The sequence below is a fragment of the Typopeltis vanoorti genome, chromosome 15 (genome assembly GCF_054136105.1).
Source record: "Typopeltis vanoorti isolate ZY-2024b chromosome 15, IOZ_Tvanoo_1.0, whole genome shotgun sequence".
In the NCBI taxonomy this organism is placed as follows: domain Eukaryota; kingdom Metazoa; phylum Arthropoda; class Arachnida; order Uropygi; family Thelyphonidae; genus Typopeltis; species Typopeltis vanoorti.
Window position 1 is genome coordinate 13,088,702 of NC_143563.1, and position 17,575 is coordinate 13,106,276.

At 34.6% G+C, this 17,575-nt stretch overlaps 1 protein-coding gene across 1 annotated transcript in view; it reads left to right on the forward strand.

Annotated features, from left to right (window-relative positions):
• Positions 1-17,575, forward strand: part of LOC150098395 (cAMP and cAMP-inhibited cGMP 3',5'-cyclic phosphodiesterase 10A-like) — a 158,424-nt gene that overhangs the window by 16,560 nt on the left and 124,289 nt on the right. The window contains exon 2 of the mRNA XM_090405520.1: positions 7,021-7,071. Within this exon, the coding sequence (XP_090261646.1) occupies positions 7,058-7,071 (14 nt within the window). The 5' untranslated portion in view covers positions 7,021-7,057. The remainder of the gene's footprint in view (positions 1-7,020; positions 7,072-17,575) is intronic.

The window sequence follows — 17,575 nt, forward strand, 5'->3', positions numbered from 1 at the left end:
AAATCCAGAGTAATTTAATAATAAGGTGAGACACCTTTTGGTAACTCGTATAGGTAAATATGACTTCTCCATTGCTTCCACCTTAGTATCCCCACCTCTGGGACTGGCTCCCACTGACGAGACCTCAATAAAGGTCGAAACCGGTCTGGGTAGTGGCCCTTGCCTTAATGCATAGCATTATACATGTCTGAAAGGAGATGTGCTTTGCATTATGGGAGATACTAAGACAAGGAGTGATGAGAACTTGGTCCACCTTTGCCACGAATTGCCTCAGTCCTGAAGATACTTCAGGTGCAAATGCAAACTTTGTTTGCTTACGCTTGGATAAAGCAGTGCCGTAACGAGGGTATGAAGTGCCTGTGGCAAGTGTCTAACTTGTGCCCCCAACCCAAAAATGAGAAAATTTTGAAAAATTTAAATGTAACAAGTTAAATTTTACTAAATGCAGTATGCTAAATACTTACTATTAACCCCATCAAAATGAGTTGCCTGTAAATCCAATTATGTATTTGTATAAATAAATAATCTATTAAATAAGAACAAATTTTTATTCATATTCAATGACAAATAAATTAAAGAAATACACGACATAGGTATAATATAAAATAATATAATAAAAACATAAATAAGTTCAGCATATTTTATAAAGAAATTTTTCTAGCTTTTTCATTTGCAAACACATCTATTATATCATCATAATTTAATGTTTTTGCAATATCTTTTTCAAGTGATATTATAGACATGTTTGTCAATCACTCTTGTCCAATAGAAGAACGAAGGTACAATTTTCAGTTTGCTAAATGAACATTCACAGGAAGCTGTTGTTACAGGCATTGTTATGAAAATCTTTAATGCTATGTCTAGATTTGGATATGTGTTTTGTAATGAGTGTTCATAATTTTTTTGCATCCATATCGCCTGAATTTTCAAAAACTTCCATGGCTTGATATTTGAAACTCTCAATTTCACATACCAATTCTGGAGCATCTAAGTCGCTATTATATTTCAATGCCAGGTCAGCCGTGCATTGTTTGAGATCATATAGCTGCATAATTTTTAAAGTGTGTCCATTCAAAAAACTGAAGTCGTTTGCAGGGGTGTAGTTGGGCCAGGGCGACGCCCTGGTACTTTTTAAAACTATCAAAATTTTTAAATTCATTATAATAAATTATAAGAATTATAATAATGAGACTTATAATGCATTTCGACCATTCAGTCAAAAAATAGCAGCTTGCCGCTCTTGTCATTTTCGTTTCAGAAAACAATGCAATCTCTCTCTGCCATGTGGCCGTCACAATAATAATAATAATAATAATGCCGCACATCGTGCTCTGGATTTTTGTTTCCAAGGTAGATACCTGGCACTATTTCCTTTAGGACTACACACCTGTTTTCAATCTCTTTTGCAAACAGGGGTGTAGTCAGTTTAAATGTAATCAGTTTAAACATATTGTTTAAACGTAATATCCTGGCTTGTACCCCCTTGTATTTACCTACCATATTCACTCCATTATCATATGACTGTCTTATATTTTTAATATTTAATCCATCTGATATTAACTTTTTTTCTATGTTATTCGCAAGTGCTTCACCAGTTTTTTCATGTGTCACAATAAAATCTATGAAGGTTTCTTCAATGCTGCATTTATTTGTGTTAGGATCACGAATTTGATAGCACACCTGACACTTCACACCTGAGAAGTGTCAGGTGTGCTATCAAATAAAAAAGAAAAATATTTTGCTTTTTGAATATTTGAAATAATATGCTGTCTAATTTTAGAAGCAACTATGTTAATTATGTCATTTTATATTATAGGAGAGAAATAATTAACCACTTTCAATATGTTGTGCAATAATAGGATTGTAATGACTAATTAATTCTATCGTGTTCAAAAATTTTCCACATTCAGGATGACCAATTTTTTCACAAGTTCCTCTCAAAGCGTCATTATTTTTTACGCAATGCAGAATGGCATCCAAAATAACTTTTAAAATATGCCTACACTCTTCTTTTTCTTTTAAAATTGCTTCTTGTAATTGATCGTCTATAAAACCACCTTTCTTAATTTTTGATTCAAACCTTTTCCATTCAATGTAAATTTTTTATGATATAATGTATTTTCATGACGTGGTAACATAGGATTCAAATACTGCCAATCTCGAAACCCTGCAGTGGTCCATACATTCTGATTTTTTCCAAAAAGAATACATAGAAAACAGAACAGTGCATCTTTTCGCTTGCAATATATCAACCAATTTCTGAGTACTTGTTCTCCATTTGACATGGTTTTTACAAACCATTTTTTATCAAAGTGCTGATTTTCTGTATCAGGATAAACACTTATATTATCACACAACTTGTGTTCATGTTGAACAAATATTTGTATGTTTCTATTGGTTATGTGCCATGTTGTGGGATCATTAAAATCTATTACTTTTGCATTATCAATATTTTCTAATTTAACATCCACCATATAATTATCATTATTACATTGCTTCTTGATTTCCTGATTTTGATTTTCAATTATACTTTTCTCTTTTGTTCAATTTCACATGAAACATGACTACTGTACTTGTAGAATATATATATATATATATATATATTTTTTTTTAGATATGTAGCAAGTAAAAGAAAAAATGTACATGGCAGATTGATTTTAAAGAATGCCGATGGTAGGGAGGTAACTGAATCAGTTGAGATAGTTGAGTTACTGAGTGAGCACTTTGCGAAAGTATATCATCCAGGTGGTGACATTGCAGAAACGAATAAACCAGTAGATTATACGGGAATTGTGGTTAATGAAGTGGAGGTGAGTAGTCTATTGCATAACCTCAATGTCAATACATCTGTGGGATTGGATGGTATACCAGCTCGTGTTGTACGAGAAGCAGCTAAAGAATTGTCAGTACCCTTGACCATTTTGTTTAATTTGAGTCTCGGGTCTGGGTTAGTCCCGAGCGGGTGGAAAGAGGGGAAAATAGTTCCAGTGCATAAAGGTGGTTCCAAGACTGCTGTTGTAAATTACCGACCAATTAGCATATCAGGAATCATTGTCAAGGTCTTGGAGAAATTAGTCAAGAGAAGAATACAGGATTGGATAGATGAAAATGGGATACTGTATGGGGGACATACAGTATCCCAACATAGTTTTGTGAAGGGTTGATCATGCCTCAGTAACTTGCTCACGTTTTATAACACAGTGACGGCTGAACTGGATGGGGTAATGGGTTTACAGTGATACTACTGGACCTTGCCAAGGCCTTTGATAGGATACCACATGGAACCCTAATCAGTAAACTGGAGCAGATGGGTATAGATATAGGGTTGGTGAGATGGATAAGAGGGTGGTTGAAGGCGAGATATCAAAGAGTGGTTTATTCAGGAGTGGAGTCTAAAAGACATCTTGTGACTAGTGGAGTGCCACAGGGCTCTGTTCTTGGACCACTGCTTTTCAATTTGTTCATAAATGATATTGGAAAGGATCTGAGAGGAAGTGTTCACTTGTTTGCTGATGATGCAAAGTTGGGTAGAGCAATTATAAGTACACAGGATGTCAAAATTTTACAGGATGATTTGGATAGTTTGGAGGACTGGGCTAGGAAAAATGGATGTCAATTTAATGTGGCAAAGTGTAAGGTTATGCACTTTGGGGTGAAAAGAATAGCAGCAGTATATTGCATTGGTGGAACCATACTCCAGGAGATTGATGAGGCCAGGGATTTGGGAGTGTTGGTGGATAGGGAGTTGAAGTTTAGGGAGCACATTGCAAAAGTAACTAAAACAGCTCACCAAATCACTTGGCTTCTGAAAAATACTTTAACATGCAGAGACGAACAAGTTGTTGTTCCTCTGTATCGAGCCTTGATAAGACCCCATCTGGACTTCTGTGCCCAGTTATGGGCACCAGGGTTTCTTCGTGATGGGGAGGAAGTGGAGAGGGTCCAGAGACGAGTGACCAAGATGATAGCAGGACTGTGGAATGAACCTTATGAGAATAGGTTGAGGATTTGTGGGTTGCAGAAATTGGACGATAGGCGAAGGAGGGGTGATATGATTGAGACATTCAAATTACTGAAGGGTTTTTATAAGATTGATCCAGAAGATATTTTTGAAAATATGACTGGTGGTGGGAGGACTAGGGGCCATGCATGGAAGCTGGGCAAGAGCGTGGTTGACAAGGGTGTTAGAGCTAGGTTCTTTACTTGGAGAGTGGTAAATGAGTGGAATAAGCTTCCAGAGTCTGTTGTGGGTGCTACGACCGTGAATGAGTTCAAAGCAAGATATGATAGATACTGTGTGAATGTTGAATAGTTGTTCTTGACATGATGTTAGGGCCTCCCTCGATGAGTCTGTCGACTCCTTGGAGTTTCCCGGAACAATAATAATAATAATAATAATATTCACTGGGCATCTACAGATGCCATATGGTCACGCCGATGCTCGATGATGTTCCACGCCAGGCCTCGCCATGTAGTCCTGTTGTTTGCTTTTCTGGCAGCCTCAACTCTCTGACGATCAGTCACTCCACACACGCCATCCATCCATCTCATTGATGGTCTACCCCTGCCTCTTTTTCCAGGAACTTTATCTTCTATTACTGTTCTGAGAAGTCCTCCTCCCATCCTTTCTATGTGTCCAAAATATTTTAACTTTCTTCTGTCAATATCCTTAAGTAGCCTTAAAGTTCTACTAATCTTTTCTAACACCCATTCATTTGTACGCCTTTCAGCATATGATAACCTCAACAGCCTTCTGTAACACCACATCTCAAAAGCAGATATCCGTTTCTTATCTGACTTCTTTTGGTTCCAAGTCTCGCATCCATAAGTCGCTGTTGGAAAAACAACTGCATCTAAAATCCTCAACTTTATTCCCATGGAGATAGATCCATCCTTCCATATTTTAGACAGGTCTCTGACTGTTGTTTTTGCCATTCCTAACCTTTTTCTGACATCTTCTGAACAGCAATTCTTCACATTAATAATGGATCCCAGGTACTCAAACTTGCTGACTTCCTCAATTCTTTCTCTATTAAGATACACTTGTTTCTCAACAGCTTCTCTGTTTATTTTTCCTTTGAGAACCATGATCTTTGTCTTGCTAGAATTGAGTTGAAGTCCTCTGTTATTACTGATCTTGTTAACTTTGTCAAGAATTAGTCCTAGTTCTTCCATGTCATTACAAAGGAGTACTGTATCATCAGCATACCTCAGATCACTGATTTAATTCAGTTGTTAAGCTTGAATGAACTAGAGGTGTAGATGATTTTTTAATAAAAATATCAATTGGAGTTATATTTTTCTTTATATTTTCAATCTTCTGTTCTCTTATTTTTTTAAACTGTGCACCGGAAGGTTTTTTGGTGGCATATTACCCTACAAGTGTTTTTTAATTTAAATTTGTGTTTTTATTAATATAATTATTTATAGTACTTACTCAGTATGCCGAGTATGTTGTATATAAACAAAATTATCTGTCTTTTCCAGTATGCTTTTTTCCACAAAATAGCAAAAATATCTAACAATAATTATGACACAGTAACAACACAACTGATCTTATGAATGACAACAAGACGGATAAGAATTACATGATTTTTGAAATTCTGTTATCTACAAAATGTAGAGACGAATGGAAATATTGAGGATGGGAAGATTGTGATTTTCACTGGATCTTGTGTTTAATGGGTGTAAATAGGGGCTGGCGAATAATTTTTGTGTGCAGGTCATGAAACGAAGGATTCAGGTAGATGGAATGATATCGAAGGAAGTCAGAAAGGGATTAAAATTATAATATGGAAGGTAATAAACTTGGGATGGGTAGATAAACACACATTAGGAGGATAACGGAAGAATGTATTAGATTATCTATGCAAATGTTTAGGATTAGACAGGAATTTGGAGATACAAAATTCTACAAAATCATAAAATGGGAAAATACATTCATTAATAGTTAATGGTGCGAAAGAACAAATTACTTGAGACAAAAACGAGAACAATTGCAAAGAAATGTTATGTTCAAGTGGTTCAAGTTGTGATATTAGCCGCTGTCATTGCCGTCTAACTCAAGACGAATTGGAACTCACCAGTGTTACCAAATGTAGCGGAATTCTGCTGTGTTGCAGAATTTGTGTGTCTAAAGTGGGGTATTGCCAAAATTTAAAAATACAATATAAAATAGTGGACTTTTATATCTATTTATTTATTTTTATTTTTTACGTTTTGCTCCCCAAATCTAGTTACGCCCGTGGCAGGCGCCTCTTTAGCCATGCTCTCGTTACGTCACTTGGATAAAGGATTAAACTAAATTTATTATAGTCTAACCAAGTGGGAAAAAACTTCGAACAAGAGCTACTCTACAGCTCTCTGTCTCTGCCAACTACAATGAACCGCAACTATCATCATCTACACCAATGCCGTCTACCACTCACCACCACCACTATTTTCACAGACAATCACAAACATCCATGCTCACCACGGGATTCGAACCAGCAGCCTTTCATTGGAGAGCAGATACGCTAACTATTCGGCCAACCAGGCCAGCGGATTTATTCCACCATCCAGCACAAAAAAAATAGAGGTCATTAGCATCGCCAAATATAGAGCTCTAACAATTCACTGTGGTGATCAGGCTCTTAAAAAAAGGTTTTTAAATAATAGCAAAACATTCATAAAGAACAACAGGAAAACAATCAACCAGATCCCTCCCAATAATGCTACCAAAGATGAAAAAGGCCATGGCCAGGGCAGTCCCCTTTATAACAATTAATGACAATTAGAACTGTAACTTACCATCACTATGCACTATCAGTTTCTTTTTTGTATTGATTATGACAACCTTCTTGTCATAATCAATGTTATGTATGTTGAAAGTACAGGAATAAAAAAGTTTACTCTTAATGTAGTTTTTCATTGTTAAATTTTCAGCTATTAAAATAATCGATTTTATTTTAAATAAACATTACTTTCAAAATCAACCATTTTAATCTTGTACAGGTTTGACATGATATTATTTTGTTTCAGAAGGAGAATAATAATATTTTTTGGGAGCTGAGTGCTGATGACTATAAAAATGTAAGAAAACAGTTTTTTTTTTAACTGATTTCAGTTGAATGTTGCTATGCTCAAAATTTTATTTTAACTACACAATTATGAATACATTTTACTCTGCACTTTTGAGTTATCACCTACTATTATTACTTTTTTTTTTTTGTAATAGTTTTATTAACAGTTTATTATTCACATCATGTATACAAGATATACATATTATACTATTCAATTTGTATAATTCAATGTACAATATTTCACAATACAATTCAATGTACAATATTTCACAATACAATTCAATGTACAGTACAATATTATAGAATAAAATTCACATATTACTATCATATTCTGTTGGTACTAACACTTATTTTTGCTATTATTTTAGTATAGTTAATAAAAAGTTTTTTCATATATGCAAGTAGAGTAAAATATATTTCGAATGGTTTCATAGTTTATGATAAGTTACTGGTTTTAGAATAATGTAAGTTAGTTAATGTATTTATGTGTAACCAAGGGCTGTACCCATACTGGTTACTAGAAAAGCAATTAGCTCAAAACAGTCACTGAAAGTCCAGGGACCACATCTATGAGGGCTAGTTCTAATGATATACATGTTAATATATTAATACCTAATTGAATGAACCAATTTTTAAATCAATACCTTAATTGGTTATGATATATGAGTTATTATGATCTCTTATACTTTACGTTTAAATTAATTGTCAACGTTGTTTAATCCCATGAGGTACTTTTTCAATCTTTTTCTGAATGCATATTCTGAGGTTATAGATTCAATTTCATTTGGAAGTTTATTATAGCTGCTTGTCGCTATGTTCTTGAAGGATTTATGAAAAATTTCTTTGTTAGTCTTGGGTACTACCAGCATGTTTCGACCGCAGCGCAATCCATAGTCTACATTATACCAAGAAACTTTCATTGTTTCTTTTTACATATAACAGACAACCATAGAGATATAGTTTCTGAAGTGGTAGAATATTATGAATGATATACAGATCATTAGTTGAATTTGCAAAGTTGGTAGTAGTTATGACTCTAATTATTCCGTTTTGTATTCTTATTAATGGAAGCAGAATGTTATAATAGTCTCCACCCAACAGGTAGTGCCATATTGTAGTGAAGAATTTACCCACGAATAGTATAAACATCTTAAGAATGCTGCATTTACAAATTTTCTAACATAATATATTCTGTTAATTATGAACCTGAACTTATTTGTTAAGAAAGTGGTGTCGGGGTTCCACTTCAAATTGCTATCGATATGGAGGCCCAAATACCTGAAGGATTTTGTTTTTTTGATTAAGCTACATTTACAATTTAGAATGTCACTACATTTCCTTTCATGCCATTTTATAGTTATACTGTGGTCTAATTTGTCTGTTAATGTAAAGTACATATATCTCGTTTTATCGGTATTAATGTTAAGTCCATTGTTGCTAAACCATATACTTAATATTAACATATCACTATTAATCCAATTTTTTCTTAGATTATTATTTATTTTTATTTTTATTATTATTATGGGTATCTCCATGGAGTCAGCATACTCATTGCAGGAGACCCAAACTAGCAAAACAATATCTGTCATATCTCTTCTTGAATTCATTTACAGACAAAGAGTTCACAACTAAGTCAGGCAATGAATTCCACTCATTCACCACCCTCCAGGCAAAAAACCTTGTTCTCACACCCTTGTTAACTACACTCTTCTTTAATTTCCAGGGATGACCTCTTGTTCTTCCATCACTATCACACAGCTGAAACATTTCCCCTGCATCAATTCTATAAAAACCTTTCAGTAATTTAAATGTTTCTATCATATCCTCTCTTCTCCGCCTATCACATTCCTATCAACCAACCTCGGCAATCCACAAGCTCTCAATCTATCAATGTAGGGAGCAATTTTTACATCACTCACCAACTTAGTCACTCTTCTCTGACCCTCTCCACAGCCTCTTCATCTCCAAGGAATCCAGGTGACCAGACCTGAGCACAGTGATCCAAATGTGGAAGTATCAACACTTTATAAAGAGGAATAATAACCTCTTTATCTCTGGGTGTCAGTGTGTTCCTCAACAACCAAGTAATCCTATGTGCAATCTTGGACACCTTAGCAATGTGTCCCCTGAACCTCATCTCCCTATCTACCAACACCCCTAAGTCCCTAGCCTCATCAATCTCTTGGAGTACTGTTCCATCAATATAGTACATAGCTGGTAATCTTTTAATCCCAAAATGCATGACTTTACAGTTTTCCACATTGTTTCGGTGTATACTAATGCCGTATCATCAGCAAAGGATATCATTTTGCCAAAAAATTTGTATTTACATAAATCATTAACATATATTATAAATAGGATGGGTCCTAGTACCGACCCTTGCGGGACCCCCTATTTCATTATGTTTGTTGCACTTTTAAATGTATCTAATGTATTGTTTTCTATTATTCAGATAGGATCTGAACCAGTCATTAGTAATTCCTCTAATGCCGTATTTGGACATTTTCAGTAGCAATAGATTATGATGAACACAGTCGAACACCTTAGATATATCAAGAAAACGGAGCAGTGTCTCAAAAAAAGGAGGATAAACAGTGGCATGCCCCAGGGTTCTATTCTTGGGTTCTGCTGTATAACTTGTTTGTAAACAATATATCATGTGGACTGACTGGGAATCTTCAGTTATTTGCTGATGATGATGATGCAAAGTTAGGAAGAATTATATGTAGCACTGCTGATATTAATTCCCTTCTGGAAGATTTGAATAGAATTTTTGCTTGGACAAAGGAGTGGAGTTGTACTTTTAATATCAATAAGTGCAAGGTGTTGCATTTTGGAGTGTAGAAGCATAAGGCTGTATACTATATTGATGGTGCTGTACTGCAGGAAGTGGATGAGATTAGAGATTTGGGAGTGCTAGTTGACAGCAGACTGAAGTTTAGAGGGCATAAGTTTCAGTAAGGAAATACTGTGAGTAGACATATTACTAACGATTATAATAACAGAATTATAATTATAATTTCACCTGAGTATCACAGGCATCATCAGTACAGGTGCAAGACTAATTAAACAATAACTGTTATATTCACAAAGCGCCACCTAAGTAGCTAAGGTTAAATTTCCTAAATTTATTTAAATTATTATTATTATTTATTTATTTTTATTTTTATTATTATTATTTTTTAATTATTTAGTTACTTAATTATTAAATAATAATTATTTAAATATTCAATTATCATAATTTAAAAAATTTTTTCCCCTTTTCTCCTTTTTTTTAATTATGATAATTGAATAATTAAATAATTATTATTTAATAATTAAATAACTAAATAATTAAAAATAATAATAAAAATAAAAATAAATAAATAAATAAATAATAATAATAATTTAAATAAATTTAGGAAATGTAACCTTAGCTACTTTGGTGGTACTTTGTGAATATAATAGTTATTGTTTAATTTGCCTTGTACCTGTACTGATGATGCCTGTGATATTCAGGTGAAAATTCTACGAATAAAGAATAATTGACGTGAGTTAATTCCATTATTATAATAGTTAGTAATTTAGAGGGCATATTGCTAGGGTTGCAAAGGTTGCACATTGTAGTTGTTGTTGTTGTCGTCTTGTCCTTTGAAGAGTCTTAGATGTTTCCATGTGCTCCTTGAACTGCTTTGGCTATGCCGATTGTTTTGTTTGTATAGAGCTGTTGTTCAGGATTAGGATCTATTTCTTGCAAGGCTTCTGTAATTGCTGGACAGGTAATGATATGAGTGGGTGTCAGTTCGGTATTGGGGCAGTTGTTGCAGTTTCTATATGTTCTCGTATCATCTGTATTGATCTTCATTCCTCTATAATGTCCTGTTCGTAGTCTTGCTATCCTGATGAATCCAGAAAGAAATTAATGGACATAAAATAGAACAGGAAATTTGGAAGTGCAAACAAGAGAAATGGGCAGAGCTTTGCAGTAACCTGGACCCAAGAAAAGACAGCCAACACTGGAACATTATTAGAATCCTATGCAACAATATCAAAGAAGAGAACCAACAGAAAACAAACTTCATCATAAATGCTGGGAAACAAGCTATTACAGATCAAGAAATTGCAAACACCCTGGCAAAAACCTATTCAAACAACTCCAAACTTCAATATAACAGAGAGGACAAGCCTCTCAATAAACTCACAAGTAAAATGCTAAAACAAGCAAGAACATACCAAACTAATGACATCTTCTCCGAAGAATTTACACTAAGTGAACTAAATTCATCAATCGAGAAAACTGCACCTAATAAATCTCCTGCTAATGATCTTATCTTTGGTCACATGATCAAACACCTTGGCAAAAACACCAAAGAATAACTTCTGGATATTCTCAATACCTCTTGGCGAACAGGCAAACTTCCAAAAGAATGGAAAATATCAGTTATTGTACCCATCCTGAAACCTGACAAAAATGCTGCAGAATGTCAAAAGCTATAGACCTATTGCATTAACTAGCATACTCTGTAAAATTGCTGAAAGAATCATACACTCCAGGCTCATGCACTGGCTGACAAAAAATAAGAAAATTAACTACTATCAAACTGCCTATAGAGACCGTCAAACAGATCAATTATTCCACTTCTGCCCAAACATAATAGACTCATTTCAGGAAAAATCATGTTTTCGATTGTGTTTGGATCAAAAAATTAATACAAACAGTACATGATATTGGAATTAGAGGAAATGCTTTAATCTGGATTGCTGATTTCATTAGAGGAAGAAAGATTAAGATTAGAATCAATGCAGCAATATGAACAGAGCAGAGAACCTGGGCTGTTGTTTCCCCAGGGCTCTAACTGAGTCCCTTACTATTCCTTTTATATGTCAATAACATTCATTCCTACCTTACAGAATGAATGTTATTGACATTCTTACCTTACTAGCTTCATAGCAAGCTACTCCAATGTAGCTTGCTTTGCAGATGATATAGCCATCTGCCACACAAGTGCTAAAATCAAAGAATCAGAGGAGATTCGAAACAAATCCATGAGAGGATTAGAAAAATGGTCAGATGAACTTAAACTCAAAATCAACCCAGACAAAATAAAACTAAGCACCTTTAGTACAAACAGGAAAAATAGACATTTCTACAATCCCAAAGTCACGAGCAACAACAAGCTAATTGAAAAAGTCACAAATCCAAAATATCTTGGTATTACGCTTGATCAGGAATTATGTTTTGCACAACACATCTCTAACACTTCCGACAGAGCTCTAAAAAAAATTAAATATACTGAAAAGGCTTTGTGGAACAAATTGGGGTGCAAAGCCAAAAATCCTCAAAACTACTTACACTAATAAGACCAATAATGGATGCAGCACCTATCTGGTCACCTTCGGCCTCATCGGTAAAGGAAAAATTAGACAAAATACAAGCAAAAGCATCCAAGATTATCATTGGTGCACTCTAAACAACTAACAGCATCAGAGCTCAACAGGAATATGGACTCGACCTGCTGGAGGACAGATGAAAATTTGCCACCATAAAATTCATAAATAATATCTCCCTAAAAACTTATGAACACTGGAATCAAAAATGCAGACTTCATAGCTCATCAACTTTACAATATGATGACACTATCAGGAAGGAAACAGCTCTTGATCAGGTAAATGCCCACATAAACAAAGACATGCTCCTCTTTGCTTGACATCATCTGGTCCTTTCCAGTAAAGCACATTTTCTGATTTTAGTATTATGCATTCTTCTGATTTTCTTTTCACTTTACTTTGTTCTGATATATCCCATTTCATTTTGTGTATTTCACATTCCTTCTACCTTTTTGCCATTTACTAATGTTCTTATGTTGTATGCAGCAATCATGACATTTTCTTTCACTTGTTTTTATTATTTTCTTTTGAAGTGGCAAGACTAGTCCAATAAATCTGTTTCTCTACTGAACTAGGTTCTCCAGCATTATAAGACCCACCAATGCTGAATACTGTGGGCTCAATCTTATATGTAGCATATTCGTGGTTTTAATGGGGTGGACATCTTTTTTCTTGCAATGATGATTTGACTTGGGAGAGAATTGGCAGTAGCCCCTCTAACTAGAGCTGTAGAATGCCATAGGTAACTGATCTTGAACCAGGTCCAAACATTGATATTATTACTCTTGCCATCCAAAGGATAGGCAACCTGTTCCTACACAGCCTACACTACTCTGCTTCAGAATATGTCTGAATGATCAAGTAAGCTCTATGGTCAGCTGTCTCCGTCCTAAGAAGGATTCCAACTGGATGCAGTGATATTCCAAACAAGCAGCATCTCAAAAGTGTTTACTACCTTTTAGGATGGATAGCAAGAGTAATAATATCAGTAAGTATTTTCAATTGTGTATTTCATGTTTGTGGTTGGGATTTGTGTTAAATAAGATTAGAAAGGATCACCAAAGACTGTTTCCTTTCTACTGTTTTCTTTCTTTTTTTTTTAATTTGAAAATTTTTTTAATTTATTAACACTGAAGAAGTAGTAAAAAAGAAAGTACAATACAATAATGATGCAATAAGTATTTACACCAGTACAAGTGATAATAGCAGATAGTAAATAGTAATACTAATATATTATAAACAAATACAGTAAAATCCCGAAGTTACGCGGTAGGTGGGACCAACAAAAAGCGTGTAAGTCGAATTCGCGTAACTCGGGGTATAATTTTGCATGTAATTTATATATACAAACATACAACAATTGGGACCAAAGATTTACAAAAACACTTATATTTTTTAAGAAATATAATCATAATTGTAGTTTTTCGTACATAAAAAAAAGAAAGTTATTTCGATGTCGATGGTTTCATAAAATCTAATAGATTCGTCTGACGTCATAATGTCTTTTTCTTGTCACGCAAAATTTCTTCATTGCAAGCTAATAATTTTTTTATTCCTTCCTTGTGACTACAATTCGTTCCTCATTAGAATCTATGTCCTCCAAAATCTGTAAACCTTTCTTTTAAGATTGTTCTTACTGTGGATTCCTGTAGATCGAACTTCTTTGCTAGCTCACAAATTTTCATTCTGCCTTCAAAATCCTTAATAATGTTGAGTTTTGTTTCCAAAGTCAATGTTTTTCTTTTCTTGCTAGCTGTAGAAGAATCGGACTTGCTTCTTTTGGATGACATTATTATTTTTTATGTGATAAAATTTTTATGAAGAACATAACATTAAACAATCGCAAGGTTTGTAGACTATAAAAATTGTGTATGAATGGAGACCGTGCGAAACACATCAGTGCTTGTTCACAGCATGTGCGACACTGGCGAGTGCAGCTGGCACCTGAAAGATACGACTAGTGGTGAGGCGTGAAGCGGGACGGGAATACGTACATATAAGAAACCACGTAAGTCGGGGTATGACTGTATATACTACAATAACTGTTAAAATGGTAATATTATAGAGATGATGAGTTAAAGAAAAGACTTAAGAATAAATAAAATGGAAATAGACCTAGAAGGAATTGAACAGTGTGTTAACCAAGGGCAGTAACCATACTGATTACTCTAAAAATACAAATGTTGAAGATACAGTCACTACAAAATCAGAAGACTATCTGTGTGGGCACATGCAGCATATAATGTATGCTGTACTTGAGACATAATATAGAACATTTAGAGTGATTTATTGTAATATATATTTAAAATAAAAGTCAGCATTATTTAGTCCCATGAGATAACTCTCAGTTTATTTCATTAGGCTTTTTTTTATTATAGCTTTTTGTTGTTAAATACTCAAAATTTTTGTGAATAATTTCTTTGTTTGCCTTGATAACTACCAGCAAGTTCCAGCCACAGCATAAACCATAATCTAAATTATATACAGAAAATTTACAATGTTATTTCTTACCTATAGTATACAATTATATAGATTCCTTAATGATAAACATAGTTGTATATGCAAAGATCTCTCACCAACAGGCGATACCATATTGCAGTGAAAAATATCTCCATGAATAGTTTACAATTTTAAGTGCATTTAATGTTAATAATGCTGGGGAATGACCAGATGCTATATCGCAATGTATATTAAAGGAATGTGCAATTCCCCTAATATTAAGGAGCTGGCAGTGCCCTTAACTTAGTTGTTTAACAAAGTCTGACAACAGGAATATGCAGAAGAGTGGAAAGAAGCAAAAATAGTTTTGCATGAGGAAGAATCCAAATTATTTCCAACTATAGATCAATGTGTATGTCTGATGTTGGATGAAGGTGTTAGAGAGCTGATTAGAGATGGAATATAAACCTGGATTGATGAGAATGGGAATTTTTTGAGAGTGGTATGGGTTTGTTAAAGGGAGTTCTTTCTTCAGTAACTTATTTATATTTTATAACACGGCAACAAGTATGCTGGAGAGGAGATACTTATATGATGATTATTTTGAAGTTTATTAAAGCATTCGATAGAATGCTGCTGAAATTGAGTAGGAGCGGATAATTAGTTCTTAGTCTTCCTGATGAGATCACTATCACCTCAATCCTCTCCAGATTAATGGATAAAATCATCGATAGCGAACTTCTCTACTACCTAGAATTCCACCATTTAATCATTGACCATCAGTATGGATTCTGCCATTCAAAATCCACAGCTGACCTCGGCCACCACTAGACAAGTGCTGTGGAAAGGTTCTGAGAAACTTGTAATCTCTCTTGCCATTTCCAAGAGCTTTTGATCATGACTGGTATTGAGACCTGCTAAACAAATTGCCATCCTTTGGTCTTCCTGCCACCCTCTGTAATTGGATTGCAGGTTCCTCTGGTTGTTCACTGCATGTCATGGTAGATGGCCCCCCTCTCTTCAAGCTACACCACCAATGCTGGATTATCTCAGAACTTTGTCCTATCACTTACTCTCTTTTTTCTGTATCTAAATGTCATACTCTCAGTCATCACTAATCCTATCCAACTTTTCAGACAGTTGGACTCTCTCTTCATCCTATTCATTTGTCAAAACTCATGCAGTGTGTAGACATTTCTAGTGTCAAGATCATCTACAATTTATGCCTTAAACATTGATATACATACTATCCTTCAGTGGGCAAGTACAAGCTGGTCACATTTCAGGGCTACCACAAAAAAAAAAGACATTTGCCTCTTCTCTTCTCTTGCAAAAGAGATCTCAGCTCACATACCTTCACCCTCAGTAATATACAAATCACCAGACAAGATCAGATTTCTCTGCTTGGACTAACATTTACTTCTAGTCTCTATTGACGCAAACACATCACATCAGTAGCTTCTGCATTATCCAAATAAACTAGACATTCTCTTTCATTCAAGGTGCTATTTTATACCCAACCAATATTTTACTATATACAAATCCCAAATCAGCTCATGCATAGAATACTGCTCACATGTTTTGGATGGTGCACCTAAAACATCTCAAAAAGTTCTTGATGCTGTCAAGATGACTATCTGTATCTTGATGATTAATCTGTAAGAGAGTAGATTCATTTCAACTTCTATCTCATATGCACAATGTTTCAGCATTGTGTTTCTTGTACAGGTACTTCAATGATAATTGCTCCACTGAACTGGCAGCCATCATTCTTCCACCTTCTGTTGCACCTATTAATACAAGTGCAGTAGCTGTCCAGCATCCTTTTATTGTGCAACTCCAATACATCGAATTTTCTTCTTTTCTGCTTCTTTTATTACATCTACCTCCTGCACTGGAACAGCCTGCCACAAGAAGTATTTCCAAACAACTACAACCTGCAACTTTTCAAAAAAAGAAAACATCAATAAACTTCCATCTGATGAGTCCTCACTTACACTCCAGACACAGCACTAATGTGCTTATAGATCCATTGACTTTTCATTTATGGAATAAAAAAAATAATAAAAAATAATAATTGAGTTGACTGATAGAAGCTGTTGAGCTGTATATGGGGATGTTATGTCCAGAAAGAGAAAGGTGACAAGTCTGATGCCACAGGTGTTTTTTTCTGAGATCACCATTTTTTCATTTATACATTTATGATATAGTTCAAGGTTTGAGATGAAATATTCAGTTGTTTGCTGATTATCACTAAGAGCTGATACAATATTGTTATGAGAGTATTGGAATAGGGTGGTATTTTGAACTTAAGAATAGGTTGTCACTTCAAAGTTGCTCAGTATAAAGTCATGCATATTGGTCAGAGAAGATGGAATAATGTTTATTATATTGGAGGAACTTTGCTACAAGAGGTACAGGAAGTGAGAGATCTGGGAGTCTTGGTGGATTGAAATTGCCAAAAGGTTCAGTGAACACATCACAGAAGTTGTAAAGGTTACCAGAAGTTGCTGCTGCAGCTGCAATGCAAAGGTCATTGACAAATAAGGATAAGGGGATGATAGTTAGGTGTAAGACACTAATCAGGTGACATTTAGTCTTCTGTGCACAGATTTAATTTCCTGGTCTTAGATATAAGGAAACCTTAGAAGCAAGTCAATAATACTGTCTGAGGACTCTGATTGAGTATAAGAACAGACTAAGAGAAT